This window comes from Ovis canadensis, chromosome 11 (genome assembly GCF_042477335.2).
Source record: "Ovis canadensis isolate MfBH-ARS-UI-01 breed Bighorn chromosome 11, ARS-UI_OviCan_v2, whole genome shotgun sequence".
In the NCBI taxonomy this organism is placed as follows: domain Eukaryota; kingdom Metazoa; phylum Chordata; class Mammalia; order Artiodactyla; family Bovidae; genus Ovis; species Ovis canadensis.
This window is the reverse complement of record NC_091255.1, coordinates 34870419-34882932: the sequence shown is the minus strand read 5'-3', so window position 1 is coordinate 34882932 and position 12514 is coordinate 34870419. Positions and strand designations below refer to the sequence as shown.

The window sequence follows — 12514 nt, the reverse complement described above, 5'->3', positions numbered from 1 at the left end:
ACGAACCGTGGGGATCTGGACCCCTTTCCGTGCAAAGGCGCGCAATCTGTCCTCGGCTCCTCAAAGGGCTGCCCGCGGGTTGTGTTCACTGCAGAAACCGCCTTCCTGCTCCGGCTACAGCAGAGCGGGCCAGCGGGCGACACGCTGAGGGCTGCCGCTAAGCTTCACCTTAAGAGGACTCAGAGCTTACACCTAGCTACTTTTGCGCAGCTCAGGCTTCCAGCTAACCAGGGAAGGCAGGTGTTGCGGAGGGCTCTGGGAATTGCAGTCCTGGAGTGGGTGGGGCACGTGTGGGCCGAACTTTTTACCTAAAGATTGGCGTGCCTTGCTTCTCTGTTCAGTTGTGCATCCAGGGTCCTGCCCAAGCTGATAGAAATGGCCGGGAAGTTCTACCCTGTGCGTGGCCTCTTTGCAGCCTTTCTTCCTCTACCTTCTGTTTTCCACTTACATCTTCCCAGACCTGATTAGAGGGTCACAGCCGGAGAAAGAAGTTACTCTTAAGAAGAAGTGTTGTTGTTATTCAGTTGCTCAGTCCTGTCCGACTTTTTGCTATCCCATGGACTGCAGCACGACAGGCTTCCCTGTCCTTCACTATCTCCCAGAGTTTGCTCAAACTCATGTCCACTGATGAGTCGATGATGCCATCCATCTATCTCATCCTCTGTCACCCTCTTCTCCTTTTGCCTTCAATCTTTCCTAGCACCAGGGTCTTTTCCAATGAGTTGGCTCTTTGCATCAGGTGGCCAAAGTATTGGAGCTTCAGCTTCAGCATCAGTCCCTCAGTGAATATTCAGGGTTGATTTCTTTTAGGATTGACTGGTTTGATCTTGCTGTCCAAGGGACTCTCAAGAGCCTTCTCCAATACCACAGTTCAAAAGCATCAGTTCTTCGGCACTCAGCCTTCTTTGTGGTCCAGCTCTCACATCCATACATGACCACTGGAAAAACCATAGCTTTGACTATACAGACCTTTGTCGGCAAAGTGATGTCTCCACTATTTAATATGCTGTCTAGGTTTGTCACCCAGTGAACAGTTTGAAAAGGTCTATGCATGTCCATCAGTAAATAAAAACAATTCCTGGTGAGAAAAAATATGAAATCTAAGGATGTAATTAATTGGGGTGGGGGAAAAGACCTTGTTGATAGAGGAAATTACTGCTATCTGCTTTCCCAATAATAACAAACGTGTCTGATTACAAGTTCTCGGGAAGGAAAGGTAACCATTATGATAATGGAAAAGAACAGTAGAGCATCCAAATTAACATGACAAAAAACAGAATGAGCAAACTAGTATGAATCCGAGAAAGAAAAGAATCCAACTGGATCAAAAAAGGAAATCAAAAGCAAAATTGCAAAGCACCTATAAGGCAATAAAGAGAACACTTCATGGTAAAATCTATGGGACTTAGCAACAGCCATACTTGAAAATGTACACCATAAAATCACTGTAGATGGTGACTGCAGCCATGAAATTAAAAGACACTTGTTCCTTGTAAGAAAAGCTATGACCAACCTAGACAGAGTATTAAAAAGCAGAGACATCACTTTGCCAACAAAGGTCTGTCTAGTCAAAGCTATGGTTTATCCAGTGGTCATGTATGGATATGAGAGTTGGACCATAAAGAAAGCTGAGCTACGAAGAACTGATGCTTTTGAACTGTGGTGTTGGAGAAGACTCTTGACAGTCCCTTGGACAGCAAGGAGATCAAACCAGTCAATCCTAAAGGAAATCAGTCCTGAATATTCATTGAAGAACTGATGCTGAAGCTCCAGTACTTTGGCCACCTGATGCGAAGAGCTGACTCACTAGAAAAGACTCTGACACTGGGAAAGATTGAAGGCTGGAAGCAGAAGGGGATGACAGAGGACGAGATGGTTGGATGGCATAACCGACTCAATGGACATGAGTTTGAGCAAGCTCTGGGAGATAGTGAAGGATAGGGAAGCCTGGCTTGCTGCAGCCCATAGGGTTGCAAAGAGTTGGACACAACTGAGCAACTGAAGAGTAACAACAAATACATCCCCTGTTAATGACAACAGATATAAAACAATTTAAAACTAACCTTAAGAAACTTTAAAAGCATAGTGAAATAAACCTAAAGAAGCAAAGAAGAGTGAATCAGTAAAGATAAAAAACAAATTTAAAAATAGTAGAAGGGATAAATTCAAATGTTAATTTCCTTGAAAAGAGCAGCAAAATAGATAAACTTGTTTAGAGCTTGATTAAGAACAAGAAAAATTAAGAATTGGAATGAGAAATAAAACATAACAACAGAATAAGAAGAGATGAAAATAATTAGAGACCGTTTCACTCAGCTTTAGGGTAGGATATTGAAAAATCTAGATGAAATGATCTTTTAGCAAAATATAAATTACCAAAATTGTGTGCACCAGCTAGATGTGTATAAAACAACCCAATTCTGGGGGTACAAGATCTCAGGAAAATGCTAGAGAGCAATTACTTTTAGATATAACATGAAGTACCATTTTCTGGCAAACAATATTTCAAATGGGAATCACTAAAATACTTAACTAGGAGGAATTCTTTGGTGGTCCAATGGTTAGGACTCTGGTGCTTTCACCGCCTGGACCGAGTGCCATCCCTGGTGGGGGTACTAAGATTCCACAAGCCCAGTGAGGTGTGGCCAAACCTGCCACCTTCCCCTCCCCCAAAACACTTAACTAGAAACCAGTCACCAATTCAAAACAGATACTTTGACTAAGCAAAATATAATTTAACCTGAGTTTTTTCTATACTGACTAGTTTATGGCTATATCTAGAGTGGAAAGAAAAGAAAGGAAATTACACATACTATGCTCTTATGATGACTATAGTTTTCAACAACCAACACAAAACTAGAAAATTATAAACATGCATGTTCATTCAAACATTTATTGAAAAAAAATTATTTATGTAAAACTAGGTCTGGGCTACAGGTGAGAGAATACAAAAACATTGCTCCCTGCTTTCAAAAAGCTAAAGTGTAGGAAGTGTAAAGAAAACAAGAGAACATACATAAAAGATTTACAGTGTAATACTGGCTTCTTGTAAGCTCTGAGGCCGGAGAAACAAAGGACTTTGGTTTGTTCATTCAAACAAGCCATGCTTCAGTGCTTGAATTTTGCTTGCAATAAACAATGTGGGGGGAAAAGTGCTAAGGCATTTTTCCTTAAAGAATTGAGTGTGTGTTCATCAGAACCTGTCAGACATGTCCATGTTTAAAGAAAAAAGTTATTTTAAGTGATAGGGACTCTGAAAGCTGCAGGGGGTCAAGACAACCTGAGATAAGAGTTAGGACAATGCATTAGCTGTTAGCTGTTTAGGGACAGTAATTAGACCAGGCCTCAAACTGGAAGCTTTCATGAAGTGAGAGACAAGTCAGTATGAGAGAGCATATTAAATGCCAAGCCAAAAACTTTCACTTTAGTAAAACGGGCAGCCACTGGCTCCTTTTTGAATGTGAGTTTGCATTTGTGTGTGAGATGATAAAAGCAGTATTTGAAGAAAATCAAGTAGTGGTGTACACGATGGATTAAAAAGGTGAACAGTTCCAAGACAACTAGAACAGTAATGGAACACCAAGGCTGAGAGAAGCCTTGTTCACTTTCACCCTCAGGATCTCAAGGTGCTGCCAGATTTGATCCAGAGATTCTTTATGCTAAAAGGGAAGAAAGCACATTGGGGGTCGGGGGGAGGTGGGTACAGTCTCCTTGATCACACATCCAAAAAGTGCATGGATACCCTTCAGAGGTAATCAGGAGAAATCATTATACCCAAGATTCTAACAAAACTCCAGAGACAGACAAACCAGTCCTTCCAAATTTGTCCCCAGTTGTTTAAGGTCTTCTTCACAATAGGCTTAGCTCATGTGCATGGCTGACCAGAATTTTAGGTCTTCTAATCTTCTCAACTTCAGACATAGGAAGAAAGTTCTTCCAAATCTTTATTTCATCAGAGATTCAGAAACTGAAATGAGAAATGACTTGTACTGTAGCTGCAGCCAAGGGACATCAACATATTAAGGGCTCTATTTTCAACATTCTCAACTGCTACATTCAAACCCATCCTGCTTCAGTGAGGAAATGAGTTGAAGAAAAGAAGCCAAATAAAGAGTAGATTTAGTGACCAATGTCACTAGTGTGTTTGGTAGATTTGATAGTGTGTTGGGAGAAGGACCTCAATGGCGTGAGGAAGAGAGTTTTTGGCTACACCATGTGGTTTGTGGGGATCAGGGATTGAACCTGAGCCCAAGGCAGTGAAAGAACCGAGTCTTAACCACTGGACTTACAGGGGATTCCCCTGTAGCCAGCTTTCAGGGATGGTGTGGATGGGCTTCTCCACTTTAAGACATCCCACTACTGTTCAGGATGCCCTTATGGAGGAGCCCTATCCCCCAGTGCTTTTAACTTCAAGGGGTCATCTTCTTTACACCAGCCACAACACAGCACTGTATTCTTACACATCTTTTATTTTGCTTGTAAATACTTCATCTTCTGTTTTAAAATGGTTAAAGCTCAAGATGCCCTTCTGTGGGTCAACAGTAGATTTCAGTTTTCTCATTTAAAGCTCACAATTACACCAGGAGGTAGATTATTTTATCACCATTTTATTAATGAGGAAAATAAGGATCAGAAGGGTTACATAATTTGTTCCAGGTCCTGAGGCCAACATGTCCTACTGGGATTCAAACCCGCATCTGTGTCCCCTCCATTACACCAAACTGCTTCTCCTGAAATAGTTCATCAAACTAGTTTTCTGTCAGACTCTGGGTTCCCATTGGGATGCACTGCCACTACCCATATCACACTGAAATGCTTCCTTAAATGGCCCCTGGTGACTGGTGTTATAAATATCCAAGGACAGGGCTTCTCAACCAGGGCACTGTTGACACTTAGGGTCAGATAATTCTTTTTTGGGGATAGAGTGAGCTATGTATTGTAAGATATTTAGCAACATTACTGCTTTTTAGATGCCAATATTTTCTTCCCAGTTGTGACAACCAAAATGTCTCTGGGACATTGCCAAATGCCCCCTGGGAAGCTAAAATCACCCCGGTTGAGAACCACTGATCCCCTCTGTGCATCTCACAAGCTATTCCCACTGAGGAAAGATATAGGTTGAAATTCTCTCCTTACAGTGTCCCATTCGGTAACTTTCTTGTCTGCTGATACGTGTAAATTCATATACAATCTACCAGAGTAGTTCATGGTACAAGAAATATTTGACAATTGTGTTTGACTGCACAGATAGGCAGGGTCTGATTACCAATATAAGTTATCAGATTAAAGGTGACTAATCTCTTTCAGAGTTCTGCTTAGAGTTTCCAATTCTCACATAATTACAAAGCTCTGGTTCAAGACAAAACCACTCTCTTCTAATCACTTCACCTTCCAAAGTTGTTGCTTTAATTCCTACCAGCTCAAGTCACCTAAATGCTCTGCCTTGGCACTCAGTCTAGTCTCTTTCCAGCACCCATTGTCCTTTCCTTTGCTCTTTCATTTCCTGATACTACTAGTCATTATCATTCTTTCTCTGGGGAACACTTCACTTGGCTCTTGTATCCTGGCTTTCAGCTTTCCTGTTGTCAAGTCATTTCTATTAGTTTTTGTTTCCTCTCAATTAATGGTTCATTCTAATTAGTATTATCACATATGTATAAGCATATAAGGGGATAATAGGGGACTATGTATAAAATATATATCTAACAGGAAGAACTCATCCCAGAGAGATTTAATCACCCTAAAGTACTTAAAGCAGATTTATACTTGTCACTAGACTAGGTAGTCAAGATTGAAATGGCTCCTTTCATGAAGAAGTTAGTTTGGGGGTTGTTGGCAAAGTGATTTCTAATGATGTTAACAACAATGGAAGTCCCCTGAAACATTCTCAAGTAATTGTATCCTCTGGATCATATGCCAGTTTTAGATGTGAAGCAGAGAAAAGGTGATTATGTCCAAGAGCTTGCCCACATTACACTTACATGTTTTCCATCCATTAGGGCTCTTCGAATGTTTTCCTACTTTCAAATGGTTTTCAGCAATAAAAACCGTTTACTGTGCAATAAGACGTGGTCTCCATCAAGCTTTTTCTACATTAGGTTTCTGTTTCCTATTAGAGTAAGTCATATTTAAGGACTCTCTTGTGTTCCCCAAGCTCCTTTCCAGTGTGAAGTTTCTGATGTTTAAGAAAAGCTGTGTGCCTGCTGAAGGCCTTCCCACAGTGGCTACATTCAAAGGCTTTCTCTCCAGTGTGAATTCTCTGGTGACTAACAAGGTGTGAGTTCTGGCAGAAGGCCTTCTCACACTCAGGGCATTCATAGGGTTTCTCGCCAGTGTGAACACAGTGGTGTTTAATGAGATCTGAGCTGTCCCTAAAAGATTTCCCACATTCACTGCACACATAAGGTTTTTCTCCACCATGAATTCTGTGATGTTTCATAAGATCTGAGCTCTGATTGAAAGTTTTCCCATATTCCTTACATTCATAGGGTTTCTCTCCTGAGTGAGTTACCTGATGTCGGGTGAGATCTGAGCTGCCTCGAAAAGTTCTACCACACTGACTGCACTGATAAGCTTTCTCTTCTTGGTGAATTCTCTGCTCTTCTCTAAGCAATTTTTCCTTGCTGAATGTTTTCCCAACTTCCTTAAGTTTCTCTCCAGTATGAAGTCTCTGATGCTTGAGAAAAGCTGTGTGCCAGATGAAAGCTTTTCTGCATTCCTTACATTCACAAGGTTTCTCGCCACTGTGGATTCTGTGATGCTGGATGAGGAGCGAACGTTGCCAGAAGGCTTTCCCACATTCATTGCACTGATAGGGTTTCTCTCCAGTGTGAATTTTCTAATGTGTCATAAGGTGTGACCTCTGGCCAAAGGCTTTCCCACATTCACTGCATTTATAGGGTTTCTCTCCAGTGTGAGTTATCCAATGCCGAATTAGATCTGAACTTCCCCGGAAAGATTTTCCACACTTATTACATTCATAAGATTTTTCTTCTCTGTGCATTCTCTGTTGTTGGATAAGATCCAGGTCAGAAGTACAGGCTTTTTCACATTCAAGTTGTCAGTGTGTAGCCTCTGCTGTTTCAGAAAGGCTGTGCATCCACTGAAGGATTTTCCACATTTGCAACATTCATGGGGTCTCTCCCCACTGTGGAGTCTCTGGTGTTCAGTGAGGCAGGAGCACTGCCTGAAGGTCTTTTCACAGTTGCTGCACTTAAAGGGTTTCTCTCCAGTATGAATTCCCTGATGTGTGACCAGGTGTGAGCTTTGACTGAAAGTCTGTCCACATTCATAACATTCAAAGGGTTTCTCTCCAGTGTGAGTTCTGTGATGAATAATAAGATCTGAGCTTTGATTGAAGGCCTTCCCACATTCATTGCATACATATGGCTTCTCTCCAGTGTGAATTCTCTGATGCAGGACAAGGTTCAAGCTCCCCTTGAAGGCCTTCCCACACTCTTTACATTCATAGGGATTCTCACCATTATGAATTCTCTTATGTTGAACCAGGTTGGAGCTCTGATTGAAGTCTTTTCCACATTCATGACCCATATAAGGTTTCTTTCCTGTATGAATTCTCTGATGTATAATAAGATTTGAACTTTGATTAAAGTCTTTTCCACATTCACTACATACATATGGTTTCTTTCCTGTATGAATTCTCTGATGTATAATCAGGTTTGAGCTTCAACAGAAAGTTTTTCCACATTCCTTACATTCATAGGTTTTCTTTACATTATCAATTTTCTGATGTTATTTCTGACTTTTGTTTGAAGCTCTGACCACAGACTTCATATCTGTGGGATCTTTCTCCTGCAGAAAGGATTTTTTTCTCTTCCCTTACGTCCATGGCCTCTCTCTCCTGCAATCGTTTTTTGGGGGATCACATTCATTTCCTTGATACCTCTCTCTTGGGACAAGGGATGTCTCACTGTATCATCTAAGGAGCTTACCCAATACCTCAATAACCTGTCCTCAGGATCATTGGTTTCAAATAACCCACATTCCTGGGAGATCTGTCTTTGGAGTCTTTCTGATACAGTCCTTGCTGAATCGTTTCCTCTGAAATTTCCATCTTTGACTTCCAATCTTTTATCTTACTCCTGGTTTCAGAATCTGAAATGATAAGCAGGCCATTCTATAATTCCTAAAATACAAATTTCACCTCTTTCCTACAGCAGAAAGTCTTAAGAGGGAGGTAGAGGGAAGAACAAGGAACTTAGAAGAAGACTCTTCCCTGCTGGCTCTTCCCTCTTCCCCACTGAGATTTAGACATTTTTCAGAGGGATTGTGGCTATCACAGGAACACACACTCTATTGATGGAGAAGAAACCTACTGGGGTGCAGGCTGGAGCTGGTGTGTAGGAGTGGCCTGCAGGGTGGTGGAGGAATTCACTGGAGGAAGTGGGCAGTCTGGAGCTGGAAGTGGCCTGTTTGATGGGGTAGGAACCTGCTGGGCCCTGTGTCCAGGCCAGAATGGGTTCACAGGAAGCAACCACTAGGGTGAGTACCACTCACCCTAGCTGATCTGCTGGCAACCACACCAATAAATAAATAGCACACCAGCACCAGCAAAAGAAGTTCCTTCCTTTTCCTATGGCCTTGCATTTCCCTCCAGCAACCTCTGTTGACAAAATATAAGTCTTGTACCAGCTGGCAAAGGAGATGGTTCAGATCTAGTAACATAAGCAAAGCAAAGAAGGGTAGATTTGGAGTCAAGGTATGAAAAAAAAAAAATGGAGTCAAGGTATGATAAATTAAGAACTGGTGCACTAACATTGCTTATTTAAAATGAATAATCAACAGAGACCTATTGTATAGCACATGGAACTCTGCTCAATGTTATGTGCCAGAATGGATTGAAGAGGGATTTGAGGGAGAATGGATAGATGTATATATATGGCTCACTCCTTTTGCTGTTCACATGAAACTACCAGAACATTGTTAATCAGCTATACCCCAATATAAAATAAAAAGTTTAAAGTTACAAAAAAAAAAAAAAAAACTGGGTAGTGGGAGTGAAAGAGTGGTGGTGAGGGGGAGGAGCTGGTGAATTTCACTTCAGACATGTCATATTTGACTTACCTGTGAGGTATCCAACAGGAAACTTCTGAGAAGCTGATGGATCAGCAGGTCAGGAACCCAGGAGGAAAATCTAGAATGGACACACAGATTTTGGAATTATCAGTATATAAGTAGTATCCAAAGCAGAAAAGTGACCCTGGTGATTACAGCTTACAGGCAGCTTCAGTTCAGTTCACTCAGTCGTGTCCGACTCTTTGCCACCCCATGAATCGCAGCACGCTAGGCCTCCCTGTCCATCACCAACTCCCAGAGTTCACTCAGACTCATGTCCATTGAGTCGGTGATGCTATCCAGCCATCTCATCGTCTGTCATCCCCTTCTCCTCCTGCCCCCAATCCCTCCCAGCATGAGAGTCTTTTCCAATGAGTCAACTCTTCTCATGAGGTGGTCAAAGTACTGGAGTTTCAGCTTTAGCATCATTCCTTCCAAAGAAATCCCAGGGCTGATCTCCAAGATGCTGCTCTGCCCTTGGCAAGACTTTCCTAGCTTTGAGCATTACTGTCCAGGAAGGAGGAGGCTGCGGGAGTGTGGGAGACATGACTGGCGCCTTCCTGGCCTTGGCTCTGCTCTTGCCTTTCCTTTTGACCTAGGACCCAGGCCTACTGGGGGAGGGGTTCGGGTCCAGGTGTTTCCACACTGTTGGATCTCCTTGCAGTCCAAGGGACTCTCAAGAGTCTTCTCCAACACCACAGTTCAAAACCATCAATTCTTTGGTGCTCAGCTTTCTTCACAGTCCAACTCTCACATCCATACATGACCACTGGAAAAATCATAGCCTTGACTAGACGAACCTTTGTTGGCAAAATAATGTCTCTGCTTTTCAATATGCTATCTAGGTTGGTCATAACTTTTCTTCCAAGGAGTAAGTGTCTTTTAATTTCATGGCTGCAGTCACCATCTGCAGTGATTTTGGAGCCCCCCAAAATAAAGTCTGACACTGTTTCCACTGTTTCCCCATCTATTTCCCATGAAGTGATGGGACCGGATGCCATGATCTTCATTTTCTGAATGTTGAGCTTTAAGCCAACTTTTTCACTCTCCTCTTTCACTTTCATCAAGAGGCTTTTTAGTTCCTCTTCACTTTCTGCCATAAGGGTGGGGTCATCTGCATATCTGAGGTTATTGATATTTCTCCCAGCAATCTTGATTCCAGCTTGTGCTTCTTCCAGTCCAGCGTTTCTCATGATGTACTCTGCATAGAAGTTAAATAAGCAGGGTGACAATATACATCCTTGATGTACTCCTTTTCCTATTTGGAACCAGTCTGTTGTTCCATGTCCAGTTCTAACTGTTGCCTCCTGACCTGCAGGGTTCTGAAAAGAACAGGGCTTAGAAGCCAGCAGAGCCAAGTTAGAGTCCCAGCTTCTTCATCTCCCCCAACCATCATTTCTGCAAATGTAAGACAGAAATATCACTTATTCCAAAGTGTTATTGTACACATTAAAAACAAACAAACAAACAAAACCACCCCGGGAATTCCAAGTCCAGTGGTTAGGATTTGGCACTTTCACAGCTGTCACCTGGTTGAGGAACTAAGATCCTGTAAGCAGCTGCACGGCAGAGTAAAAACCAAAAAACCCACCCCAATGTACAGAAAGCCACACATCACTACAGTGTAAGCCTCCTAAGAGTGTAAGCTCCATGGGGGTGAGGGGTCTTTATTTTGTGCAGTTGGACCACTACCTGGACCACAGTGGGTGCTCAATTAAAAAATCATTGAATAAGTGAATAGTAGGTTATCTCTCTACCGCCTTCCCCTTGACTAAATAATTCCTGAAATTCTTGTCTCCATTGGCTTCCATAATGCACGATACTCTACCCACTCTACTTTTCCATTGTCTTTACCCTTTTAGCTTTTCCAGCCGTTATGTTGGTGTTACTAAGGCTCAGCTCCTAGTCCTCCCCTTTTATATTCTGTATCTCAATGACCATATCAACTCTGGCTTCAGTGATCACCTTTGTCCAAAATGAATCATAAATCTAAAACTCCAACCCCTCACTTACACAGTAGCTTATATTCACAATTCATCTCCAGTCCAATGTTTCACTGACAGTCAAGAAGAATCAAATGCATAATATGAACTCATCATTTTGCTTCTAAATGTATTCCCCCTTCTTACAGCTGTTTCTGTCCAAATGACTAGTTTTCATTGAATAAATATTTAACGTGCCTACAGTGGCAACCCAATCAAGTACTCTTGCCTGGAAAATCCCATGGACAGAGGAGCCTGGTAGGCTGCAGTCCATGGAGTCGCGAAGAGTCGGACACGACTGGAGACTTTACTTTCACTTTCACTGGAGAAGGAAATGGCAACCCACTCCAGTGTTCTTGCCTGGAGAATCCCAGATGGGGGAGCCTGGTGGGCTGCTGTCTATGGGGTCGCACAGAGTCGGACATGACTGAAGCGACTTAGCAGCAGCAACAGTGAGCCTACAGTGTCCAGTCACTGTTCTAGGCCCTGGGATACTCTGGTGAAGAAGCCCTTAATGGGGCTTGTACTTTTCTAAGCCAGAAACACAGTAGTTGACCAAAAATGTGATCCATACAGCAGCAACATCAGCCTCACCCAGGAGCTTGGTAAAATGCAAATTCTGAAGCATTGTCAAGACCCACTGGATCAGTCTGTTGGGGAGGGGCCCAGCAATCTGTGCTCACCCAGTTCACGCTGCAGGTGATTCCTTAGCTTTGCTACAGTCTGAGAAGCACTGGTGTAGTCATTGTGGACTTCTCTATCCCTTCTGTCTGTATATTTTACCTAATTCTGAAAACTGCTCCAACTCCATCTTAACTCAAAATGTTCTCACTCCATGCTTGGATTCTTGTAAAATCTCTAAACATGTTTTCTGGCTCCAATCAGTGCTGAGAACACTGTTAAATGAAATAATTTTCTAAGGCATGGCTAAGACCAATGAGCAAAAATCTATCATGATTTCTTCTATCACCCATTAAAAGAAATAATAGCTTCTTGTTGACTCACAGAGCTGGATTATGTCCTAGGGCTGCCATGACAAAGTCCCATGAACCAGGTGACTTAAAACAACAGGAATTTATTCTCTTACAGTTCTGGAAGTTAGAAGTCTGAAAGGAAGGTGTTGCCTGGGTGGCTTCTTCCTGAAGGCTCCTAGGGGTAACTGGTCCAGGTCTCTCTCCTAGCTTCTGGTGATAGCAGGCAATCCTTTTGTTCCTTACTTTGCAGATGCAGTACTCCAGCGTATGCCTCCATCTTCACATGGCATTCTGTCTCTTCATTTGGCCATCTTCTTATAAGGACACTGGTCATATTGAAGTAGGGGCCCATTCTACTCCAGCATAACCTCATCTTACCCAGCTATATCTGCAATGACCCTGTTTCCAAATAAGGTCACCTTCTGAGGCATGAGGGGCTAAGACCTCAACATATCCTTTTGGGGAGTACAATTTAACCCACAG

The 12514-nt window shown here is 42.5% G+C and overlaps 2 protein-coding genes across 3 annotated transcripts in view; one reads left to right on the top strand and one right to left on the bottom strand.

The window, feature by feature from the left end:
- Positions 1-12514, top strand: part of ZFP3 (ZFP3 zinc finger protein) — a 100105-nt gene that overhangs the window by 19941 nt on the left and 67650 nt on the right. The gene's annotated exons all lie outside the window — the stretch shown is intronic.
- Positions 4588-12383, bottom strand: ZNF594 (zinc finger protein 594). The gene is given in 6 exon segments (XM_069542556.1): positions 4588-7056; positions 7059-7753; positions 7755-7843; positions 7845-8056; positions 8059-8115; positions 12275-12383. Coding segments are annotated over 6 exon segments (2106 nt in total). The 3' UTR covers positions 4588-6112.